Raw genomic sequence first — 27,202 nt, forward strand, 5'->3', positions numbered from 1 at the left:
CATAAAAGAGTTGTAAGCCATGAACCTAACCAACCAGTTCCGAGATGAATTACAACATCACAAACTTTGTTTTGAGGCAAAAAAGTATTTGAAAATCAAAGAAAATGACAATGGTACTTACCGTCTTTCATGAGGGCATGAACTACAATCCCATGAAGTATTGCAAATTATGTAGTTGAATTAAAACTATGAGAATATATAAAACTATTGATTTTAGGTTGTTGATTATAAGTATAGAAATAATATATTTTACTTTTTAATGCATAATATTCAGATATGTACAAATATACAGTATAAATGTTTAAGGGTGAAGGGAGACCAACTCGATTATATCATTCACAGTGCGTCATGGGAGTAGGCGGTCGCTCTTGGGCTTGTTTCGTGGGCTTTGTTGGTCACGGTTCTCTGATTGGTGGATCGTTCTCTACTGTACCATGGGTAATGTAGTTGTTTCAATCAAACACGATTTTTAAATAATGAAGCTGAAATAACGCAGATGGATGGATTCAACAGAAGCATGTACCATCAGTGAACAATCTCGGAGCTCAAGGTAGATCTGTCTTTAAATGTTTATAAGTTATCTTTGAAAATCAATTTGTCTATGGAAAAAAAAATTATGGGATGGGATTTTTATTTGCAGAACTACACTGTTGTGCTCTATTAATCAAATTTTTTCAATGGTATCTTTTTAATCTTTTCATTAGACATGTCTTTCATATAGGGACATATCTGGTATAGGTCAATGTAGTGTAGAGAAACGTTGAGTGTTCAGGACTCACAGTCTTCAGGTAACACTTCTTTAAACTGGTCATAATAGGAGGTAAGCCGAGCTAGACTCTCCGTATTCACCAACTCCTGTAGCGATGTGTCTCCAAACCTTAACAGTAATGCAAAACTCATGAAAAAATATTCATATATACTATTCAGTATACTTCCAATCCAATGATTAAATTAATTGATATTTTCTGAGATCACATTGATAAAGCAAAATATTGTGATCAAATCAGTCTGTACACAAGCCAGGCAAGCTTTTATTTACTTACTTTTCCGCTAGTGTTTGTTGCTCATTGATTCCTACATTGAATATTACTGGTTGAACACGCAGCAGCATCCCATTTTGAATTTCCCGTGGCAACATATCAAACATCGCCCCTGGTAATGGTACACGCACATTAAACCCATCTCTGTTACCCGTGATGACAGGTAGCATGTCGGGGCTGAAGCTGGAGGTTGCCTGGGTAATTTTAAAGGTGACATTCCGCAGGTCCAAGACGCCTACGCTCATGTCTTCCAACATGGCAAGCTCCTCTCCTTTAAGACAAAAGCAAAAGCAGTACCATCACACTAACATACTGTGCTCAAATAAATCTACTGACATACAGCCTGAGATCACTAGTGAAAATGCTTCTATGTAGCATTTCTAATTGGGTATCATGTTTTTTTTTTACAAATTATATTATTAACATAATTTCGAGAATTTCTTTGTATTTGCCATGTGTCCCTTTTGCTTAAATGACAGCATGCACTTGAGCTGGCACTGACATGATGGACTCCATAGTTTTGGGCAAAACCTGATGATCCATTTTATCCCATCATGAATACTTGAGAATGATCCAAAGAGCATCTTTTGTGCTTTAAATGTAAGCAATGAAATCTGACCTTTTGCACAAGAAAGTTAACAATGTCACAAATTAGCTTATTTGATTAGTGACCTAGAATTAATGCAGGATCTTAAATATTTCTTTATAATTTTATGTTATAAATACTGCTGTCAGTCGATTACAATATTTAATTCCAATTAATCAAATACTTTTTTGTAGTTAATCGTGATTAATCACTGATTCTGAAAGTGCTGAAATTTGACACTATATATACCTATTTTCCTGTCAAAATGCATTTATTTATTAGGAAAGAAAACAAAACTATATGTAACAATGTAATTTTTACAAACAAAAACTTTCACAGTATAAAGATAGAAATGCACTAAAAAAAAGCACCAGTTCAAGTAACACTAAACATTTCCCAAAGTCTAAGTGGGAGTTTGATAGATTGAAAGAACTAGTCTCCCCGTAGGTTGCACATTCATTGTAATGGGTATTGAATCTCTTAAACTCTCATACTCCACAATAATAATCTGCTGATAGACTGTGGCTATCCGCTTTGTTACAGCAATTGCAAAGTCCCTTTAATGATTTGCATCAGGGCGTCAACACCAGCGTCAAATGCTGCATTGAAAAGTACTTGGACAAAAACATCCCATTCTGTGTTTTGGTGATCCTTATCCCATCTTCCCTGAGGTTCACTGATAATGTTTGTAAAGTTTTGTTTTTGCATTAATACAGTAATAATTTAGTAATAAATTATCATTTTGCCAGAGGGTCTGCAGATGGAAATTAGCCTAAGGCTATAATCTGACATATTTACATTTGTGAAAATGTTCATTAATATGTATTGTCCCCTTTTAAGAAATTAAATTAAATTACATTTTCCACCCTGTTTTTGGCCCTCTGTCTGAAATGCACAGTTTTGGCCTAAGCCCCTCCTTAAAACTTCAAAGTAAATGGCCATTGTTATGACTGGCTAACATCGTGCATCCCCTCAAATACAGCCATTTTGGAAACTCAATCAGAAGAGAATGTACCAGCTCAACAACATTATAAAATTAAATATCAGGGTTTACACATAACACACATTGCATCCGAATATATTAAACTGTTAATCTCATGCACAACAGTTAACACTCACATCCAGTCTACACCGGACGCGAGAGTCATGTCAAACACAATAGAACCCATCCATCCATCCATCCATCCATCGTCAACCGCTTATCCTGTGTACAGGGTCGCGGGGGGCTGGAGCCTATCCCAGCTAACATTGGGCGAAAGGCGGGGGACACCCTGGACAAGTCGCCAGTCCATCGCAGGGCCACACATAGACAGACATACACTCACCTCCACATCCACATCCACATCCACATCCACATCCACACCTAGGGCAATTTTTTTGGAGACACCAATTAACCTAGCCTGCATGTCTTTTTGGATGGTGGGAGGAAGCCGGAGTACCCGGAGAGAACCCACGCAGACACGGGGAGAACATGCAAACTCCACACAGAAAGGCCGGGGCAACCAGGGTTTGAACCCACGACCTTCTTGCTGAGGCGACAGTGCTAACCGCTGCACCACCGTGCCGCCCACAATAGAACCCATTAAAATCAATTATGTTGTCTACCATGGAAGCGTCCGTTGCGGTGCGTTGTGCCGACAGTAAACAGATATCCAGTTCCATTTTGTGCTACGTAAATTGGTGCTACTAATAACAACAACACAAATTAATTGTTTAGAACGTTTTTTCATCTTGTCAATGGACGCACCCGGTGTAAACAGGATGTCAGCACCATAATCTATCAAACAGTCATGACATATGAAATATTATGAAATATCATGAAATAAACTATTTACTCACATTTTTTGCAATTGCTTCCAACTGTTTTTAATGGTTGCTTTGCAAAGCTTGAATTAACTGGTATGTTATGAGCCGAACATACAATCTACTCTAAAATACCCTGAAGACACATCCACATCCAGAGAGCTTCTCCTCTTCAGAGCTGTAACTTGAAACTGCGCCTTTAAAAATGGCCTCAGATATGTATCAAGTGGTCAAAGATGTCTGTCTGCAAATTTTTATGTAAAAAATTTAGAATTTAGTCGATTTAGATGAATCTCCCATGACAGGCACATCTCTCTCCTCTGTGTAACTGACTGATCACCAGTGGGTGGGGCCAAGGGTGCAATTACGGAAAAATAAGCATCTTGCTGAAGAGGCAGTCATATGCAGATGTATTTGGTCCTTGTGACGTCACAAGTTCCACGAATTCCAAACAAGCTGTTTCAGCAGCTTGGTTTAAATAAATGCTCTTTATCTATTAAGGAGGACGTTTTCGGTTCTGAAACTTACAGTATGCTCTTATAGTACAAAGATCAAAAGATCAAGGAAAATTGTATTCCTCATGTCATGACTCCTTTAAGACTTGACGTGCTTCTGTGGTCATTAAAATGTGCCTTGCAAAGGTCCCATCAGGGCTTGTTTTGCACATCAAAGATGTTATGAGGTAATTCTCCACAATGTTACTATTACTAGTAACTATTATTACTGACACGGAGGCACTGTTTTGTGTGTGTTTGTGGTGTTTCCATCACTGTAGTAAATCCGGGCAGACACATTACAAAAGGTGTTTGTTGGTTTATTCTTAATTGACAGTAAATTCTTAAATTGCTATTAAGAAAAATGTACACGTTAAAAGGTTTTAATTAATCAAATGCGTTAACGTGTTAATTCTGACAGCTTGTTATAACGTGTCTTTGTTTTGTGTCCAGGTTTAAATAAAATGTTGAACCCCATATTTTGAATGTGGCCTTTGACTTTTTGGACTTCACTGTACAAACAAGTTGAGACTTTAATTTCAATTTCACAGATATTTACCATAGGTGCTCAGTAGACCTTCAAACTGGACTAGTAAGCCGATAGTGTGGAGCTGTCTGAGGAAGCCATTGTCACTGAGACAGTTCCTCAGCTTTATAACAAATCCACAGATCAGGGCCGTCAACTACAGAGAAACATACATATCATTAGGATTGATATGACATTATAATTAATTGACAGCTGGTCAAATGTCTAAACATTATTTAAAACAAAGACAATGGTTCAGTATTGCATTACCAAAGGTTTTCATTCAGTAGTTATTAAAAAGAATACACATAAAAAATGTTTTTTTTTTTTTTTTAAATGAGAAAATCAGTCAATATTTGTCATAGCAGCCAATAAAAGTACAATACCCCATTTGGTAGGTGAAAACATGATCAAATTAGCCAATATTTGTAATTAACAAACACACAATGGATTTAATTTCTGGATGAACAATCCCTTTAATACAATTTGTACTAACCGTCTGGCAGAAAACCACATCTCTGCGGTACTGTAGTGCCAGACTCATGGCAATAGTGGGAGCACTGTCTTGCATTAGAAGAAACACCATGGACTTCTTGGCTTTGTCACTCATCATGGCTACACACTCATTGAGAGTAGTCAGGAGTGGATACAGAGCTTCACTCCATTCACCGACTTCCATAAACACATAAAGGTATTACCATGTCTGGAATGCACAGATTGGATTTCAACTCAAATAGAACAGAACCAATATATAAAGTAAATGCTTACCAGGAGAGGACACTTCACCGCTGGGACTACCACCTAAAGTAGGGTGGAGAGATAGTAAGTGTTGTTAAAAACAGCCATGACACCTCTACAGTTGAAGTCAGAAGTTTACATACACCTTAGCCAAATACATTTAATCTCAGTTTTTCACATTTCCTGACATTTAATCGTAGAAAACATTCCCTGTATTAGGTCAGTTAGGATCACTACTTTATTTTAAGCATGAGAAATGTCAGAATAATAGTAGAGAGAATTATTTATTTTTAGCTTTTATTTCTTTCATTCCATTCCCAATGGATCAGAAGTTTAAATACACTTTGTTAAAATTTGGTAGTATTGCCTTTAAATTGTTTAATTTGTGTCAAACGTGTTGGGTAACCTTCCACAAGCTTTTCACAATACATTGCTGGAATTTTGGGCCAATCCTCCAGACAGAACTGGTGACAGAACTGGTGTAACTTTGTCAGGTTTGTAGGCCTCCTTGCTCGCACAAGCTTTTTCAGTTCTGCCCACAAAATTGGATTGAGGTCGGGGCTTTGTGATGGCCACTCCAATACCTTGACTTTGTTGTCCTAAAGCCATTTTACCACAACTTTGGGGTATGCTTGTGGTCATTGTCCATTTGGAAGACCCATTTGCGACCAAGCTTTAACTTCCTGGCTGATGTCTTGAGATGTTGCTTCAATGTATCCACATAATTTTCCTTCCTCATGATGCCATCTATACCCTCCTGTAGCAAAGCACCCCCACAACATGATGCTGCCACCCCATGCTTCACGGTTGGGATGGTGTTCTTCAGCTTACAAGCCTCACCCTTTTTCCTCCAAACATAAAGATGGTCATTATGGCCAAAGTTAAATTCTTGTTTCATCAGACCAGAGGACATTTCTCCAAAAAGTAAGATCTTTGTCCCCATGTGCACTTGCAAACTGTAGTCTGGCTTTTTTATGGTGGTTTTGGAGCATTGGCTTCTTCCTGGCTGAGCAGCCTTTCAGGTTATGTCGATATACAGTTGAAGTCTGTGGACACGTTTTACTGTGGATATAGATACTCTCCTACCTGTTTCCTCCAGAATCTTCACAAGGTCCTTTGCTGTTATTCTGGGATTGATTTGCACTTATCGCCCCAAACTACGTTCAACTTTAGGAGACAGAATGCATCTCCTTCCTGAGTGGTATGATGGCTGCGTGGTCCCATGGTGTTTATACTTGCGTGCTATTGTTTGTACAGATGAATGTGGTACCTTCAAGCATTTGGAATTTGCTCCCAAGGATGAACCAGACTTAGCTGATTTTCCTTTGATTTTACCAAGATGTCAAGCAAAGAGGCAAGGAGTTTGAAGGTAGGCCTTAAAATACATCCACAGGTACACCTCCAATTGGCCTATCAGAAGCTAATTGACTAATTGTCTAAAGGCTTGACATAATTTTCTGGAATTTTCCAAGCTGCTTAAAGGCACAGTTAACTTGAATTGGAAAACCCAATGGAATTGTGATATAGTCCATTTAAAGTGAATCAACCTGTCTGTAAACAATTGTTGGAAAAATGACTCGTGTCATGCACAAAGACGACTTGCCAAAACTATAGTTTGCTAATATGAAATCTGAAGAGTGGTTAAAAAATTAGTTTTACGCATGTGAAATGCATGTCAAGGACTTCAACCTAATTGTTTGTAAACTTCTGACTTCAACTGTATATTAATTACTGTAATACTACATTAAAATGCAAACATTTTAGTAGATGTGACCACTGTTCGTGTAATTTTCAGTTTGTTAGTACGTATATACACGTACACTACCAGTTAAAAGTATGGTCACACCAAATTTAATTTGACAAATAAGGTAGTCTGAAATTAAAAATCTTTTAGAATTCTAGTTTAAAACACATGTATTATGTATTTTTGTGTCCATGTTGGTTTCATACATTTTAGACATTTCATTAATAACATAAAAAATAAAAATAAAAAGTTTAATGACTAAAAAAATGTCAAAAGGTGTAACCATTAAAGAGGCACTCACAACTGTTTTTAATTTGTCATAATAGACTTGCACTGACACCTAGGATCATTGATACACCATAATTTAAGCACAGTAGTTTTCAGTTAGTGATGCCATTGTAAACATGCAATATTTACAGTCAGCCATTATTAATTCTATTCATGAGTGTCCAGTAAGAGAGTGGTTACTGAGATTAAGCAAGTGTTATTCGGCTGGTCATTTGATCCTAACATAGCATCTCCCATGAGGGGACCCTCACTATTTAGAATAAAAAAGCTTCTAAGGTTACTAATATGACTGGAGTCTTCATCTCATGTGAGAGCGCATGATTTTATACATATCTTTTTCAATTTATTTCTTTAGAAGTAAAAATGTTCAAATTAGTAAAAAATACTGAATGCATCTTTACGTAAAAGGTATTAAAATACTATCCATGCACCTTGAATGCATGCGAGTGTACACAACTTAAATTATTTAAATAAAGTTTTCAAACATATTTTTCAAGGTAAATATTTTTTTTTACAAATATAAATACTTTTTATAAAAAGTTTCTTAGACCTGAACAAAATGTGCCTTTCCATTAAAATGGCAAAATATCTGCTATTTAAAAAAACATCACACACAGTCATGAGGGTCTTAAGTGGTCCTCTCTATTTTATGGACACATGACAACAGAATGACTACCTGCATGTTAGTTACACCACCTGACTTTGATTTGATGGACATATTAATAGTGATTTGAAATATTAATAGTATATTAAATCTAAATGGTTTCGATGCTTGTTTATATATATATATATATATATATATATATATATATATATATATATATATATATATATATATATATATATATTATTCCAAACTATGTATGCCACTAATTCTTTATTTAGAATTTCAAATTTGAATAAGCCTTTAAAAAACCTTTAGAGAGTTACACCACTTGGACATTTTTTACTTTAACCCCCAGAAAAAAATAACAAAATGACTTTTAACTCCGAAATTAAAAGCATGTTTATAATAGTAAAAGTGTATTGAAGCAATTGTTTTATGTGAATTTCATTTGAATGTATTTTTCAGAACTTAACAGATCTGAAGATGTCATCATGGACCCATTTATTTTACTCATGACTTAGACATTAGGTTTCATGCTGTATATTCTAGTTGTTGTCGGCTGCTTTCATACTATCCAGACAAACAAAAAATTTAAAATGATTAATTATTTTTTTTTAGAGATAATTATCCTAAAAATTAAAATTCTCTCATCATTTACTCACCCGTATGCCATCCCAGAGGTTTATGACTTTCTTTCTTTAGCAGAACAAAAGTAAAGATTTTTAGAAGAATATCTCAGTCCATCAATTTTGGACAATTTTGTGGATGGATTTTGTCAGGTCCATACAGGCAAGTGAATGGTGATCAGACCTTTGTAGCTTACATAAAAGAAACATAAAAATAATCCATATGAATCCAGTGGTTAAATCCATACCTTTAGAAGTGATATGAGTGGTGGATAGAAGTGGTATTTTTTTACTCTAAATCTCCACTTTTACATCTGAAAGCCACATGTGGTGCCTGTTTAATTTCACTTTCACATCTGAAAGAGAAAGTGGAGATTTAGAGTAAAAAAAAGACTTACAATTTTATCTGTTTCTCACCCACACCCATCATTTAGCTTCTGAAGTCTTCCGGATTACTTTTATGCAGACTTTGTGATTTTTTTGGAGCCATAAAGGTCTGATCGCCATTCACTTGCATTGTATGGACCTACAGAGCTGAAATATTCTTCTAAAAATCTTCATTTGTGTTCTACAGAAGAAAGAAAGATATACACATCTGGGATAGCATGAGGATGAGTAAATGATGAAAGAATTTTTGGGTGAACTTTAACAAAACTTTTAATTAATTTTAATTAATATTTTTTTTAACAGATGAGTTTGCCTGGGTAGTATTAAAGCAGCAACAAAAACTAGCATATACAGCATGGGAACTCTAACATCCCAGGTGGATACCTCCAGGTGGTTGATGAGAAAATGCCCTAAATATGCAAAGCTGTATGGTAATACAAAGGCACATCATCAATGTCAACACTGCAACTAAGAGAACTGGCTGAAAGTTTTTTAAATTGCCCAGCCTAAATCTCACTCAGTTTCGGAGTCAAACACATCTGTCACTCCACAGAGAAGTGAAGTTGCATCATTTTGTCTTTGCATGGCAGTGTAATTTAGGCAAAGGGTGGCTATTTTTTGGATGCTTAAATATATTATTTTTTTGATCACTACATAATCCTAAGTACAAATATCCTAAAAGATGGAAAATTGTAACAAAGAATAAATAGGTGTGTCCAAACGTTTTAAATGGTAACGCACAGTATGTAAAAAATAAGTAAATGCAACCAGGAATGATCACATGTGTCATTAAGAGGATGTAAAACCTGAAAGCATTTGTGGTACTGTACTGTATGTGTGCTGTTTTAAAAAGTGATTCAAACTCAAGCCTTTTAACATGGGGGGTGGGGATGTGGAGTGGAGGTGGACCTATAGGAGCATCTGTTAGAACTGGAGCAGTATGCAGAGGTCAGTAATGGCGATAAGGATGATGGCAATAATGATGAAAAGGACTAAGATGTACGAGGGTGTGATGAAACGGGGGGTGGAAGAGGAAGGGGAAGAGAACCCGTCACCAGGATTGCCCTGGCTACCTCTCATGCTGGCATCAGCCTGTTGTTCAGACATGAACACATCTTCACTGCTGTCACTCTGCGCCCGCTCTCTTGTCAGAAGTCTGTCCACACATCGGATCACACACTCCAGACTCTTATCCACATTGAGCCAAATCTTCTCCTGAATCACAAACAGAAGTTGGTTTATTTTACAGGACTAATAGACTGCTCACCTTACTTAATTAAAGTAGTAAGAATAGTATAGATGTTATTATTCCTAAACACCAGAAGAACTAATGATAAGAGTAAAATGTGGACCTCAGCACAAAAGTAATACAGTGATTATCACCAGAAGTGGTAAGTGTGGGTGAGAAACAAATCAATATTGAAGTAATTTTTTACAATAAATCTTCACTTTCACTTCCACATTCTTCTTATCCTTCTGTTTTTTGAGATTCTGGGCAGGTAGGAGAATTTATAGTTAAAAATGGCTGTGTGTAGCACCAGCAACTACGCTTCGGAAGAATCTCAATATACATAAACTGTTTCACATTTCTGGGTTTGGATCACTGAAATAAACTATTGCAGAGTAAACTTCTATAGCGGCGAATAGGAGACAACAGCAAATATTAATTATGCTAACCCGTTTGCTCAAACAGCAAATAAAAAATAAATAAAAAAATCCACCATTTTGTTTCCACGACTTTCCACAAGAGAAAAACAATTAGAGAGTGGAGGATTACTACATTCAGAAGATGCTAAATTTACCATCACTATCTCAGCAGCTGCATTAAAAACTTAAATCGCAGCTGTGGTAACAACTGTAGTTTTTTAAACTAATTCCAGGCCAGGTAGTTTAACATCCAACATAATGCTATAAATATAGTCTAAAAAAAAATAATTTAAAATCGAAGTTTGCACTGCTACTGTAAATAAGGCGGAAACACGAAATCTCGGTCTGTGAAAAAGGTCTGTTATGAAAGAGCAGCTAATGTTTATTTTTAACAAGGTCCATGATGATTTCAGTCTGTTCTTAAAGGGATAGTTCACACAAAAATTCAAAAATGTTGAAGATCTAAAAGCACATAAAAGCAGCATAAAGGTAATCCACAAGACTCTAGTGGTTTAATCCATGTCTTCAGAAGTTCTATGATAAGTGTGTGTGTGAGAAACATACATATTTAAGTCCTTTTTTTTTGTACCATAAATCTCCATTTTCACATTCACATTCTTCTTTTGTTTATTGTGATTAACATTTTTCGTGCAAATCACAACCTACTAAGTTAGGAGAAGAATTTATAGTAAAAAAAAGAACTTAAATATTGATCTGTTTCTCATACACACTTATAGTATCGCTTCTGAAGACATGGATTAAACCACTGGAGTCTAATGGATTACTTTGTTGTGCTTTTTGGAGCTTCAAAATATTGGTACGCATACACTTTTTAGTGGACCTAGAGAGCTGAAATATTCTTATAAAAATCTTTGTTTGTGTTCAGCAATTTTAAAAACCTAACATAATATATATATATGACCACTTTAAACATTAAATATGTTCTTTATTGATAGTAATTTTGAGAATTTGATGTGTAAACAATTTTGCATAACATTTCATTTTTAGCGAGGACAGTAAAATTACTTCACAGTCAAATTTTTATGCATAACTCAACGTTAGGACAAAATCTCTCTAAATGAACTTACCCACTCCTCCTCATGCCAGTTTACATTCATGGAAGCTCTGTTCCCCTTTCCACTCCATCTGTCCTTTGGAGAGCCCTGGTCATTTTTAGTGTCGGGGGCGGAGGAAGAGCCTCTGGAGGCGATGAACTCTGGGCGTGCAGCACTCAGTGCCTGGATAGCTGTAGTTAGCAGCTTACTGTCACACACTGTCACCAGCTGCCGGGTCTAAGAGAGAGAGACGACAGCACCAAGATTACCCTTACAGTATGCATTAATTGGCTCAGAACAGGTTTTCTTTGGTAGATCTGTTTTAAAAGGGTGTAGGCTTTAATAACTTTTAATAACATAAAAACATTTATATCACACTATATAATGATTACAAAACCATTACTGTGCATTCAAACAGTTAGAAAGTTTATGAAACCATGATTAATATATTTGATTAATATTAATGAATTTTTAGTTTAGAATTTTTGAAGTACATAAACATTTGTAACATTTATGAGTATGCAGTCTGTGCAAGGAGCTCTAAAATACCCATCCTATGTTGTAATAAAGGTGCCTTGCAACCTGCTTCAGTAAATGTTATATCACCCCCTTGTGGTTTCAACACTATAACGGAAGACATTCAACAGAAGCTCAACTGAGTGAATTGGAAAGCACGCAAATTAGGCTCCTAATTTAAATGCCGGCTAATGTTAATATATCGATGCATAAAAAATATATATTAAAATAATAATATTCAGATCAATAATCGATATATAATGATATTTGATGACTTTCATATTTCATTACCAATAATTCATTAAAAATAAATAATTAAATGAATGATACTGTTACACAGAAACACAGAAAAATTTAAAAACATGTGCATAGACTTTGTGATCATAATTTTTGTCCATCCATAAGTAATAAGTATAGATTACGAATCTCAGTAAACAAAGTGGAATATGTGCTGGTTGTCGAAATCTAGTTTACATTTTACTGAGCACCTCTAACAAATCCAATTCAGTAATAGGTTTTTCCACAGAAGAACCCACCGTATCAAACTCGTACCTTGTAAAAACAACTTTGTTTCCAAAGCAGACTGACAAAAATACTGTGTCCTCACTCCCGAAAGTTTGCGTAAAGTGATTTCAGTCAGCTCTTGCCATTTTAATATGCAATTTACTTTACAATGTCAATTAATGGACTGTGGGTGGTCCCTGGTTATACGGTCTGAGGCAGAGACTATGTTCAGAATAATAAAATGTCAGTAAGTAGTCTCACCTTGTCTGTCAGGATAGTGAGGGTTCTCTCCAGTGCATTGGTCGAACGTTCTTTGGCAGCACGGGACAGGCGCTCTGTGTAGTAGCTGACCTGAGTCTTGAGAGTGTTGATATGGGAAATTATTTCTTTAGCTTTCAACACATCCTGTGGCTGGTACCGCATTGTGAGTGGGGCTGACTCCCTAGCACTATGGGATAATTGAAAACAAAACACACTTTCTCCAATTACCCATTTATTAAAACTTCTTCAGCTCTTAAAGGGATAGTTCACCAAAAAATTTTAATTCTCTCATCATTTACTCACCCTCATGCCATCCCAGATGTATATGACTTACTTTTGTCTGCTGAACACATTTGAAGAAAAATAGAAGAATATCTCAGCTCAGTAGGTTCTTATAATATAAGTGGATGGTAACACAATTTTCGATGCTCCAAAAAGCACAGGCAATCAGCATTAACGTCATCCATATGACATCAGTGGTTAAATGAATGTCTTATAAAGCGATACGATCGTTTTTGGTGTGAAAATGATCAATATTTAAGTACTTTTTAACTATAAATAATTTATGTGACAAGTGACGCATACTGCTGCTTACCGGACACAATGATTTATAGTTAAAATAAAATATTGATCGTTTTCACACCAAAAGCAATCGTATCGCTTTATGAAAGACGTTAACGCTAACTGTATGTTCTTGTTGGATTATCAAAAATCATGTTACCATCCACTTCCATTATAAGGACCTAGTGAGCGGAGATATTTTTCTATTTTTCTTCAAACGTGTTCTGCCGAAGAAAGGAAGTCATATCCATCTAGTATGGCATGAGGTTGAGTAAATGATGAGATAATTAAAATGTATGGGTGCACTATCCCTTTAACTGCACACACTGTGACCAAGTGGATTATACTGCAAATGAGATGGTGTGATATAAACATACAACAAACAAGTGGGAAAAGAGTACTGTGCTAACTGGCAAAAAAACAATCTTTCCAAAAGCCCTGTAAACACCTGATATTCATATCTGTCTCGAGTGGTCAAATCACAAGTGGTCAGCGCTAAAATAGGTGCAATTAGTGATCTGTCTCATCTGACTACTTGGGATCGCATCACCCAAGACGGATCATAGTAGCAGGTATAAACAGGTGAAAACACAAGGTTGATGTGAACAAGAAGAAGAATCCTTCACATTTAAAGGAAGTGAATTAAATGACTTTATACTGACCAATCATAAACAAGATGACACATCACCACATAATATGAAAATGGCTGGAAAACTGTAAACAACCCTGAAACTCACCCTTCACCCTCATAAGCACTGATCAGAAAGCAAACAACATAAATGCATCTGATTACAAAATATGATAAAAATAACATATCAAGTTCCAAGCATAACATGACAACAAAAAACAACTAAGAAAGCCAACAAACCAAGCACAGTGGTGAAAAAACTACAACCAAATTGACATTGTTCACTATGAGATTGCATGTTTTAATAGTCTGTTGTTAGGAGTCATCACTTGACTTTGAAGATTTTTAGGTTTAAAAAAAAAGGTCTTACTGCTTTTTGGCTTCCTCAAATTTCTGAATTAGTTTCCTGAGTCCGCTGCTCTTAAAGCCCTGATGATGTGCCGCAGGGGCCCCTGTGGTCACCACGTCATATGTGCGATCTGTAGAGAAAGATATAGAGTTTAGCAAGGTGATCAGTCCATTCTGATACACTTCTCAAAAATACACATTGTGAAACACAAATTTTGACAAAACTGCCATTTAATCTCACCATAGCCAGACTCGCCCTGCACTCTCATCCTCTGAATGTGAAGGTTTGTAGGCAAGAACTCTAATCTTTTCTCTCCTTTCAGAGTGCTAGATTTAAAGGAAGGACCTGATGGATAGTAGATGGAAAGAATTTAAAGATAAGTATGTTAATTATAGTGTGATTACTTCATCATGTTTACAACTGTGATATAGGCTTTCTGTATAAATCAATGGAAATTTTTATGGCAGAGAAGGTGACACAACACTGACCCTTGTATTCGTGTAAATTACTGAGAGTCTCCTGATAGGTTAGGATAATAGTCTGGTACTGAGTGATGATCTGTCTCCGTAGATTCTCCCAGCAAGGGGACAGCTCACCCAGCTCTTCCAGCTCACATACCCTATGCGTAGATAAAAATGTACAATACAATAAAATCTTATTTAATAATATTACGTGAACAAGATCATACCTATCTGAGTATTGCTTGTTCCATTCATAGAATTATATCAAACATTACTACAAAATTTCTAAGCGATTTTTTTGTATGGAGGAGACCAGAAAGAGGATAGGAAATTATAAAGAGCCAGGTCCAAACTCACACAGCCTTTTTGAGTACCACTAGCTCTCCATTGGCAGTCATTCTATCTTAGTGAAAGAGAGCAATTTGTCACAAGACACATGCCATCTCTGTTATCATGAGGCATACCCCAAGGCTCAGTTCTTGGTCCTCTCCTCTTTTCAATTTACATACTTTCCCTTTGCCAAATTTTTCAACAACATGCCCATCTCAACCACTCTCTAACAATGCCAAAAGCATCAACCATGCTGTCATATATCAACATTATATCAAGATTATTCTAACTCCTTTACAATTGGTATACTTGCTTAACTTCGACAACGATTTGTCCAGAACTGTGCAGCCTGTGTATTTACAAACACCAAAATGTAATTGCTCCTATTCTACAACAACTTTACGGTCTTTGGCATAGAGTATAAAATTGTACAGTTTAAAAAAAATTTCACAGTCTAGCCCTACAATTTGTAGCTGAGTTGATACATTTTTCTCTCAGGAACTCCACTGCCAAGTTATAAACTGTAGATCATTTTGATTGTCCTCTATGCGCAATAGTTTCTTCAGTAACTTTGGAATACTCTTCACTAACACCTATGCAACATTTAATCTTTCCATATTTAGATGAGATAACAATGCAAACAAGCAAACTTTATTTTATGGCTCTGACAAGTGAATTTACCTGGCAGCATCTTCCTCCAGCAGCAGTTTAACGAATTGTCTTGGTATGTGCAGTGAGAGCATGCTCTCTGCCATCTGCTCCAGGACACGTAGGTGGTTTCCATCAGTAGTGGAAAATCGGTACATCCGTGAGATAGTACCTCCAAACACTACAGTAACAATTAATCAGTTAGTGCATGTAATAGGGAGTCAGATTCATAGAAAAGAACATATTATTCCAGATTTTATCCTTATTTTGCTGCACTGGATTGAAGTATTTTAACTACTCCTACTACTTTTACTACTTGTCTTGAGATCATTAGATAGAAATTAGATAGATATTCAAATGCATTTTGTTACAGAAACAATTATTGATCCTCACTTAATAAATACAGTGCTTGCAAGGCAGCACTCGATTGATTTTCCTGTGCTTTATATATTTATTGTTTTGTAAACTTTATCAGAAAATGTTTAGGCTATAATAAGAAATAACAATCACATTAATACAATCACATGAATGATGAATTGTCATTTTTTTTTTAGTACTTATTCCTTTAAAACTATTGTTTTGCTACCTTGGAAGCACTGGTATTTTACAGGAAATACTATCTAGAACTGATTATCTATTCACACAGAATAGTTAACACTCTATAAATAACTGCTCTTGTGTTTTAATAGATGCAAGGACAGTTTTCAAAATCTCTTTCAAAGCTGGTGTAACTGTGGCATTCATGAAGCCCAACAGCAGGAAGTGAAGGCTATGGCCCATTGATTGAGTTATTAAGGGGCACATGAAAAAAATGCTGCCTCCAGATGGAACATCATGTAAATGTCAGAGTGATGGATTAAACACTCACCTGCCTTTAAAAGGCTGTCTTTACATAGGGATGCAGATTTGGCTTTTACTCCAATAGATTCGGTTAGACTTTCATCAACAGGTAACACCATCTGTAAGATACAGCACATAAAGTGATTACATGAAAGATCTTCCATAGTGGTTGTATAAAATGAGAGCAAAGACATGAAGTGTTCCCAGAGTCATTAGAAGGGTTTTCCAATGCCCTCCCCCCCTTTTTTATTTTTATGTGGAAATTCTTTTAAATTAAACAGCATTCCATCCATTTATGTCAAATACGGGCATAATTCAATTGACACGATTCAATTAACTGACATAAATTCTCAATATAACCAATTATGGATGTTATCTATAAAATCAAATCATTTAGCAAATACTGCAACAAAATTAATTTAGCAGTAAATAATGCACAAGATTTAAGGTTTTAAGTGTTTTTAGCGATAATTGTACATTTTTTAACAAAAAATGCTTCAAAGCTACAAATTACACAACGGTTGCCTCCGAGACTGTAAATATATCTGCCAGCAACACTACAGGGTCAGCAGAGGCACTAAACCCAAACTACAATGGACAGGCCTAGAACATAATATTACAAAATATAATAAATAATAAATAATTAAGATCTACTCACTTTACTGTATGTATAGTTCAAAGAATTGTGTGCAAGTACTCACCCTGCCATTTACTGTGTCTGAACGTGCCAGAGGAGCTCGCTGGTCTCTCCTCTCCTCAATCTGCCATGCGATGATGGTGATATTGCCCATCAGCTCGCTCTCTGCTGATCTGGGCCAGTGGAAAAAAAAAAAAAGTCATCACAAGTCAAGTACTTGTCAGACTAAATTTCCTGGACGTTCAAAGAAATTATGTTATTTTAAATGTTAAATTACATATTTATTCATTTATAATTAATTAAGTGTGTCTAGTAACCCTTAGAGTGGGATCAAATGCTAATGTTAGTCTATGGCATTACAAATTATTTTAAAAACAGCTTTGCTTTTAGCTTTATATTTACAGTAGGGTAATTACAAAAAGTATTTATTGTATGTATTATTTATTGTAATAAGTGAAGACCTCTAGTAAATATACTTCTGTTTTGCCATTTTAAAATGTTTTATTTTTTTTACCATTTTCAAAATGTTCATGACAAATGTGTCATGAGTCATCACCACAACAATTTTAGTGAAAAGTTTAATCAATTTCATAATTTTTAGTATTTGGTACATCTCCCTTTGGATTTAATAACAACTTCAGCTGGCATGAACTTCACAAGTTTGATCCATGTTATCCCCACATGTTTTGACAATGTTCTGAAGAGCATCTTGCATGCTTGAATTAAATCTGACCTTTTGTACAAAGGAATTAACATGAGCATTGTCATAAATATGCTCACAATTGATTAGTGGACAAAACATCCTGCAGAATCATAACTTTAACACATTTTTTAATTATTTAAAATTCGAAAACATTGACGAATTACAAAAAAAGCACAAAAAAAAAAAGCCAGATTTTATTAAAGTTAGTTTATGTGTTCTCACACATCCAGACCCCACAGTGTAAACATTTCACATACCGCAGTGTGAGGTGCAACCTATGGTGTTTGTCTTGAAGCAGCTCTTTTACAGTAAACATAGCTGAACCAAGCAGATACATCTAATAAAAAAACAGAAATAAAAAAGAGAGTGTGACACTGGTCAATTTGATGTCACTGATAAAAGCAGGACACAGAATGTTAAAAATAACAGGTTTCAGTCTTACAGTCCCCTGTGAGCGGTCTTTCACATCATAGACAGACAGTTTGATTTGAGTCTGCTGGGTAATCAGAGAGTCCTGAAAGAAGGCAATACTGCTCAAGAAGATTGGATTACTGGTACCCTGAGAAAAACAGGAAATCATTGCATTGAAATTAGACCTTGCTAAATTAATTTACATATTTTTTTTCTATAGCGTGATTGATATGACCAATGTGACATTGGATTCTAAAATGTTATTCAGCTATCTAAGACACCATCTCACACCCAACGAAGCAAAAATTGCCTCATTATTGTCTTTCCATATATGTTCTCTCTCCTCCTTCCCACTCCTGTCCCTCTCAGCTCAAAATCACCTGAAAACACTCTTAAATCTTATAGGTAACAAATGTCTAAATATATGTCTGGCTATTCATGTTTCATATCATTGAAAATGTCTCAGTGTGACTGTTACGATGGTCTCATTACCACAACTGTAAAATACATAACACAGTTTTGAGAATTTAGAAGAATTCCTGAGGTCACTCCTGTATGCAGATAAGGTGTGACCTCAGAACTTCCAATCCTATTCATCCCCAAATTCTTATTTTCATTCCATTTGATTGTGGTCTGGGTATTTAAGGAATCTTAGCACATAATTCATGGGAATTTTCTGTAGCCAGAAATCCCTGTGGTGCTTACATTACGTACTTTGCTGAAGTATGCATCTGTTTCTCTTAAGATTCATCTTTGAACATTAGTGTTACGTTCTCGTGTTGTCTGCCCTGTGTTCTCTGTTTCACTAATCACGATTATGTCACGGTCTCGTGTCGTCCGCACCGTGTTTCGTGTCGTCCGCACCGTGTTTTCTGTTTCACCCAGCACTGATCCCGTTCCATGTCACGTTTTCCCTGTTGTCCGCCCTGAGTCTCACTGTCCGTGTGTAAACTTCACTTCCCGTCTTTCCCGGCGCTGTCACAGCTTTATTGTCCGCACCTGTTCGTCATTTTGTTATCACCGTGTCTGTCCATTTAAACCCCGCTGTTTTCTCCTTCCCCTGTCGATCGTTGACGTTTCTTGTTCGTCTTCACGGTTCACGTTTATTCCTATGACCTCTTGCTGTTCTCTCTGTTCCCCTAGTTCATTCAAGGATTCCCCAGCCCTTCGTGGATGTTCGCTGTTTGCTGTTTGTCCCACCTACTGTGTGTTATTTTGTGTTTGAGTTTATTCCCATCGTGGACTTTTCATTTGTTCCTGTGTATTGTTTATTAGTTGATGTTTTTTCAATAAAAGACCGCATTTGGATCCGCATCACCCGTCTGCCTTCTCCTGACTTCACACAAATCGTTACAATTAGATGTTTTGTATTGATTATTTCTGGATTGTTTAATTATGTAATTGGCTTGATACATCTTTACCTAACTAATAATTAATTAAACTTGTTTCTTTTCTGACTTATTCTGAAATTATTGACTTTAGCAGAATACGTAAAATTCTTGTTACTGCAAATTTGTGATCAGGGTTATTACATACTAAGACCCAGTATTTGATGGAGCATGAATCACATCAACTGGGATCTTAGATTTCTGATTAACCATTTGGCTTTAGTTAAGTGTAATAGACTGTAAAGGCTAAAGAAAGTACAATTTGAGACAATTTCATTGTTAAATTAATTGACCCGTCCAAATATTATTAGTCATGACCCCTGTTTAATGCTAATTTACCTCTGTCTATATATAATATTACATTAATTAAGTGTATACAGATCTATAGAACTAAGTTAAACTACTATTTAGAAATAGATAAGCTGTGGTAATAGTACTTTTTACATTTACCTCTGACTAAAGATCAAACTGACAAGTTTGTGACTGTAGGACCTAGATAAAATTATTAAGAGTCAGATTTGGTCTTAACTAAAATAGTTATGGCGCTATAGCCACACATGCACAAAATATACGAACGCACAGATACCTTAACCACTTCACTGGATTCCTTCATTGGGCCAGAGAGGTGTCATTTTTACAGTTATAATCGAGCTACAATGAGTTTTTTCTCCACAGAGCCACAAAGTTTAAAATTTTTTGGAGACATCAACCTACCAATACTTATAGTTGTCTGCATATTAAGCTGGTACAGGAGAAAGTCTTTTAAAATTTAAAAAAAAATTACATACATAATCTTTAACTACAAACATCAAATATCCTTAAGAAGAAATTTTGATAGTAAGCACACTTGGTTTACATCCCTCACAAAATGATGATGACACCATGGTACTTGGTGAAATATGGTACTGAATGACTACCATATTATATAACATGATATTTACAAGACACTTCAGGTACTTCAAAGAATACCATGGAATTACCATGGTACATGTACAAAAACCTTTTGTTTCATGGCTGCATGGGTCACTCCTAACCTCTATAATTTCAGTCTGTGCGTGTTTGGTCCAGAATGCCTGTGGAGGTGTGGTGCAGCTCACTGCTACAAAGCTACTGGGCTTACGGTCCAGTGATGGAGTGACCAGTTCACTGCATGCTGGCAAAAAAAGCAGAACAGTTCATTGTGTTGACCATAAAAGGATGACTGTGGCTTAGATTTGATTGTTCTCAAGAGTAGCATGAGAAGTCACATATGCAGCTAACTGTAATCAACATGGTATTTTATAATAAAAAAGTCATATAAAAGGAAACAATGGAAATATTTGACATAACAGTCCATAGATAAGCTGTATAAATGTTTATTGTATTTGAACTCAAAGGGTATGATAAACAGTTTATTTCCTTCCCAAGCTTTACTGACTCACCCAGACTGAACTCAAGCACTGGCTCATCAGGATCCTGACTGTTTCCTAAACACATGTGAAGCACAGCACAGTTATTCCATAAATATTAAAGATTTTAATTAGTTTGTTAGCAAATTATTGTAGTGTGAGGGCAAACAACTATTGAACATAAATGAAATTTCAAAGCACCAAGTTTCTTGGTACAATATATGGCCAAAGATTATGAGTACACCTTAACACCACACTCATATGTACTTGTTAAACTAATTTCAAAACCACAGCCATTAATAGGGAGTTGGTCCTCTCTTTGCTATAACAGCTTCCAATATTCTTGGAAAATGTTCCACTAGATGTTGTAACATTCAGACTCAAGAGCACCCGTGAGGTAAGGCACTGATGTTGGATGATGGATTCTGGCTCGCAGTCAGTGTTTCAGTTCATCCAAAAGGTGTTCAGTGAGATTCATGTCTGAGCCTTCAGCAGGCCAGTCAAGTTCTTCCACACCAGACTCGGTCAGTAAACCATTTCACTGGTGGCCAGTGATTTTGCTTGATTTTGTGTACACATACATTTGGTCATATACTGTATTATGTCAAAGTAAAATATTATTTGTAGCCTTGTTTCCAACAGGATTATCTGTTAGCAGTGGGAAAAACATTGTGCAAGCTTGTTAAGCCAATCAGTTTGCACGGTACAGCTAATACGTATTTCAGCCGACAAGAAATCTGTTAGCCAATCAACTGCATTTCACTGCAGCTCACTATGAGTTTTCTCTCTGAAACCCTCCTCTTCCCCAGCACCACTTGTCTAGATCTGTTTTACTGGAATTATATGTATGTCAAAATTCTTCAGCAGCATGTCCTGAATAACTGAATACGTGTCTAATTGTTCAGCAGCAGCATGCCTACATGCTCATCACAGCATGTCTGTGTATGTTCTAGCAGCTGCAAGTTTGCCCTTGCTCTGCAGCTACTGCAGCAGCAGCAGCGTAAGCAGATCTAATCAGCTAGACCCAACCCACTGTCTTGTCATATCCATTATAACACCTTAAATTATGCTGAGAGTTGTCATGACTGAACCATTGTAACAGTTTGTTGTACATGACAGTTAAATGTAAAAATCACCAGGTTAATCTAATAATCCCTCACCTGCTAACGCCAACCCCATCATCTCAGAGGACAGATCAAAAGTGTTGGCTCGATACACGGACCAAGGCCTGTGGCGTGGACTGCGCTCTCTTCCTGCCATCTTAGCTTCTCGTTACTTCAGTGACAAATAGGAGTATCTCTTTCACTCCTCTGCGTTGTTAGTAAAAAAAATAAATAGCAGTTATCCAAGCTCTGTTTCAGTCTGGATTACTCTGAATCTAAACGCTGAGAGAGAAAGGGGACAGAAAGGCAAAGTCAAAATTTGCGTCAACAATTGCCAAGAGAGAAACTAACCAATCATCCCTAAGGCAGTTAACCTGAGACAACCAGAGAATGAGACTGTACTTAACTCAAACTGTTGTGCATGCCTGTGCATTATTTATGACTGGAGAATTTATGACAAAAAGGAAATGTACTACAATCAGGTTGCTGTTGACCACACTCTTTTGGAATAAGCAAAGTTAAATCTGTGGTTAAGAAGTTGGTATATTGCAAGACGCTGTTTTTACCAACCTGGTTTCATTGTAATAAAACATTACTTACAATAATTACATTTTTGCTAAATCACTTACATGCCTCCTATGTATCGCTGCAGTTTTCTGGTGAAATAAATGCAACATCATCTCACATTTGCTTTTTGTGACACTATTGGTAGTTTCTGTAAAAGGTCTACCATCTATGTTAGGGAGGTAGCTTTTATTTAGGCAATTTAAAAGTCCATCAGCATTAACCTCATTAAGATGAGCATAAACCTCATATTTTTTGGAGAAAATTAAACTTGCTTTTAGCGCTCCTCATTCAACATTTCACTCTGAAACTGCAGTGATACATGTAATGAACCACATTCACGTAATTTTCATGAGATCATGACGTTTTTTTACATCCGTTTGCACTGTTTTTTAATTGTTAATGTAAACACTCGCTAGTCAACCTCTTTAAATGTTTCGTCACGTCTCGATTGTTATTTGAGCATCTCGCGCATGAGCGCCATATTTTTTAGATGGCGCCTCAGGTTCATGCCATCAACTTTTTAAAACCAGACTTGACACATCTGCTTTCTGTTATAAATATATATATTTTTTTAATTTTTTTTATTTTATATATACATTTTATATATATATATATATACAATTTATATATTTATAAGATTTTATATATATATAAAATCCTTATCAAAGTGGCACACTTTACTGTGACTGTACAGCATCATTCCACCACTGCAAACCAGTCACAGAATTTGGTCTTTGAATTGCACATGCCCGCACAGCACATCTATGTCCGTTCATAACAATCTTCTCCATTTTAAATAAATAATAACAGAGACAGAGTGAATGCAAATACGCTCCATGTCCATCCCATGCATTCTGTGTTTTTGGATGCGGTGTATGCAAATCAGCAGGTAGTGGGCTGCAGTCTGGGGCTCAAGGGCTGGATGGTGGCTGACTCTGACTCAGCCTCCAGCATACACAACCAACAACCCACCAGACATCCATCTGCCACCTTACTGACAAGGAACACATCATAATGATCAACACATTTAGGCTATCATAATGCATTCAACGCAAATCAAGAATAGAACAACCATCTCTCGCCTGCAGATAAAGACCACACTTCACTGTGGCAGTAGGAGTTTGATAATTACCACACTCATAGGCTTTGATATTTCACACATATTAGGCCTAACCACCAGTTGCCAAATAATTTTAAAAATGCCTCCTTTTGATTTCATGCTTGTTCAGGTTGAATTATGCTGTAAAAGCCACTTGTCTTCCATCAGAACAATAAATATTACAAAAATACAGAAGTAGATCAATGTGGTGAGATGTTTATTGATGTTGTTAATAAAATATGGTGCTTTTGATTCCAAGGACTATCTTGCTACAGTGTAGTCACTTGTCACAATGTCCATGTACTATCTGCAACTCTGTAAAATATGAGCTCAACATACAGTCCCTCACACATTTACACTCTTATAGTGCCATTCAAAACTGCATATTCTGAGTCTGCCACATACTCCACCTCCTCTCACAACCACATCCTGTCATTTTGCTTAATCAGGAAGTGTAAGTGACTTTCTCTTCAAATGAGCATTCTGGGACTGACAGTGAATCTGTTTAAATGTTACAATACCTCAACAGAGCAATGTACACATTCTACAGACCTATATATATATATATATATATATATATATATATATATATATATATATATATATATATATATATGGATATGGCGACCTGTCCAGGGTGTCCCCGCCTTTAGCCCAATGTTAGCTGGGATAGGCTCCAGCCCCCCGCGACCTTGTACACAGGATAAGCGGTTGACGATGGATGGATGGATGGATGGATATATATATATATATATATATATATGTCTAATGATCAATACTTCCATATGTTAAATTCATACAATACAATCTGTTTAATCAGATAACTACAACAATGAGCCAATACAATACACTGTCACGAGACCATTGTTGAATGCCATTTGACGAACAGAAAGCTTCAAAAATAGCACACTTGTTTTGCATGACCTGTACATGCAAGGCGACAAGAATAGTGTTGACATTTTAGGTAAGTTTAGGTTTTAGGCTTTGGTTTAATGCAATTTAAATGCTGCATTGGAGCCATTATGATAACATCAATGGTGTCAGTTACATTTTGAATGCTGAACCTTCTATTGTAATTCAAAGGGAGATTTTCAAACTAGAAATGTATTAAAGTATGAGATTGGTTACAAAAAATTTACCTAACACACCTAAGGCAGAAATGATCTACAAAACAAAGTTTGAATGGTTCTGTACTAGGCATGGGACATTATCATACAGTATTTTCACATCACGGTAATTGCTGAATTGCTTTTATCACGGTATGACGGTACTGAATTACATCACAAAAACAGGTTGAAAGATAAATAAACTTTATCGTTGTTCACTTAATAACAAGTTCAATTACTTTTTTCAATACCAAACTGGCCTTTTAAATGAACAGATAACAAAGAACTTTGAAAAGAACACTGAACATTTAAAAAACAAATGCATGTTATTTTTCTGGACAGCAAGCCAGTTGCTAATACAGTATATAGTTAGGTGCTAGCTACAAATGTAATAACCGAACGTTCACTCGCACTGTATAGCAACGTACAGTTGCTTTGCTTTCAAACTTTAACTTAATATTGAAAATATAATTGTGCCACATTATTAATTACAGGACTTAGTATTAGCTAATTACAACTGGATTTTAGTTGGGACACAAGACACAAGTGTAACTAGAGGAGTTACTACACTTCGGCCACTTGAAAGCAAGCTGCACATTATCTGCAAATGGCAACAACCCTTCACTTTCTTCGTCGTTGTCTTGACACTTAGCTAGTTGACTCTTAGAGAGTTTTACTCAGTTTTACACTTCCAACTTAACTCTTTTAGATGGCTGATAAAGGGTTGTCTGTGTTCCTACTTCAGCCATGATTCTCATCCACATTGGTTTTGACTACATCAGAGTGCACGTGTCATTTATGCCGAGTGTCGTGAATCTTGGTATGTTGATGGAAAAAAAAGTACCATGCAATCAGAAAAATCTAACAATTTGTATAAAAGGTTATGTAGAATTATTTACGGTGTTTTGAAGTGCCCACGATAACAATATTGTTCACGTTAATTATCATGACACACCATATTACAGAATTCGGTAGCACATTATTTTACAGTACTGCTCTACATTTACATACTATATAACTACAACAACTATAGTAATTACTAGGTACTAACTCTAAACCTAACCCATATTAAGTATATGTAGTTACCTTATATTAGTCAGTACTTTCCTGGGAAAGTACACTAAGTATACTGTACATGTACTGTAAAATAAAGTGCAACCCAGAATTTTGTGACATGCCTAGTTTGTATGTTAACCATTCAGGTTAAATTAATTGCAGAAGGTTAATCCTATTTTAGATCAAACCCCTAACAAGAATAAATGAATATAAATACAGTGCCGAATGCAAAATGGCAGGATCATGACAGATTTGCCACTGGCTGGTAAATGTTCAGATTTTACTCACCAGTGCAAGCCCTTTAATAATTGTTATTAAAATTGAATTATTTTTCAGACTGTTTAACTCTATGCTTTTTATTTGTTTCTTTATGATTCTTGTTTGCTGTGCTGCCTCCATCTTTCTGCTTGTTCCTATGACAGTGTAATTTTCTTTTCTTTCTTTTTCTCTAATTTTCATTTTATAAAACAGAATGTTTCTAGAACTAGTTCTGCTGTAGAGAACTTCTCAGCCGAGGTGCATAAGAACCATGATGCAGAATGTAAACAAGTCAAACATGACACTAGATGACCACATATCTCTCTCTTTCCTTCTCCTATTCATCTTCTTCTTAATGCTGGCTCAATCTTTCACAGTGTTTCTCACACTCTGCAACTCAGCTCAAAACTGATCAAAGGTGTTTCACTCAATATGCATGCAGTGCTGGGTAGATTACTTCTTTTAAAGTAATCTAATCTAATTACTTTTGAAAAAAACTATTACATTTTTAGATGAAAATCAAAATCAAATCATTAATTTTTTTATGTTTTAAGTAACAAATAACAGTCCTTTTATTCAACAGTAATAAACATAAAATCAAATGGTAAAAGGCTATTTGTCAGTTGCTGAGTAACATTAGGGCTGGGTAAAAATATTTTTTTTCCGATGCATTGTGATCTTCATTTAATAATAAATTATCTCGATATCAATTCTTAAATCCCAAGATCGATTTTTATTTTATGTGGCAACCCACTATAATCCGAGTAAATCACTTGCATGTGCGACCAAATCTTGCGCTATGTGACTAAAAACGTCTATGATTATGTCAGGGACTGGTAATGTGATT

General features: G+C 35.9%; 1 protein-coding gene across 3 annotated transcripts in view; it reads right to left on the reverse strand.

Moving 5' to 3' along the window:
- Nucleotides 1–27,202, reverse strand: part of LOC127655326 (inositol polyphosphate-4-phosphatase type I A-like) — a 35,819-nt gene that overhangs the window by 3,272 nt on the left and 5,345 nt on the right. For 2 of the 3 annotated variants that reach the window (XM_052143078.1, XM_052143077.1), the window contains exons 2-21: nucleotides 22,327–22,551; nucleotides 21,200–21,244; nucleotides 20,813–20,931; nucleotides 18,422–18,538; nucleotides 18,237–18,316; nucleotides 17,341–17,449; nucleotides 16,668–16,758; nucleotides 15,833–15,980; nucleotides 14,849–14,979; nucleotides 14,601–14,705; nucleotides 14,382–14,490; nucleotides 14,121–14,138; nucleotides 12,823–13,009; nucleotides 11,575–11,778; nucleotides 9,913–10,054; nucleotides 5,218–5,250; nucleotides 4,946–5,121; nucleotides 4,483–4,606; nucleotides 1,044–1,311; nucleotides 780–877 (exon numbers count right to left, since the gene is read on the reverse strand). In XM_052143078.1, coding sequence (XP_051999038.1) covers nucleotides 780–877; nucleotides 1,044–1,311; nucleotides 4,483–4,606; nucleotides 4,946–5,121; nucleotides 5,218–5,250; nucleotides 9,913–10,054; nucleotides 11,575–11,778; nucleotides 12,823–13,009; nucleotides 14,121–14,138; nucleotides 14,382–14,490; nucleotides 14,601–14,705; nucleotides 14,849–14,979; nucleotides 15,833–15,980; nucleotides 16,668–16,758; nucleotides 17,341–17,449; nucleotides 18,237–18,316; nucleotides 18,422–18,538; nucleotides 20,813–20,931; nucleotides 21,200–21,244; nucleotides 22,327–22,426 — 2,404 coding nt within the window. In that variant the 5' untranslated portion in view covers nucleotides 22,427–22,551. The remainder of the gene's footprint in view (nucleotides 1–779; nucleotides 878–1,043; nucleotides 1,312–4,482; nucleotides 4,607–4,945; nucleotides 5,122–5,217; nucleotides 5,251–9,912; nucleotides 10,055–11,574; nucleotides 11,779–12,822; nucleotides 13,010–14,120; nucleotides 14,139–14,381; nucleotides 14,491–14,600; nucleotides 14,706–14,848; nucleotides 14,980–15,832; nucleotides 15,981–16,667; nucleotides 16,759–17,340; nucleotides 17,450–18,236; nucleotides 18,317–18,421; nucleotides 18,539–20,812; nucleotides 20,932–21,199; nucleotides 21,245–22,326; nucleotides 22,552–27,202) is intronic. The other variant, XM_052143079.1, reaches the window with a different exon arrangement.

This window comes from Xyrauchen texanus, chromosome 14 (assembly GCF_025860055.1).
Source record: "Xyrauchen texanus isolate HMW12.3.18 chromosome 14, RBS_HiC_50CHRs, whole genome shotgun sequence".
NCBI classification, from domain to species: Eukaryota; Metazoa; Chordata; class Actinopteri; order Cypriniformes; family Catostomidae; genus Xyrauchen; species Xyrauchen texanus.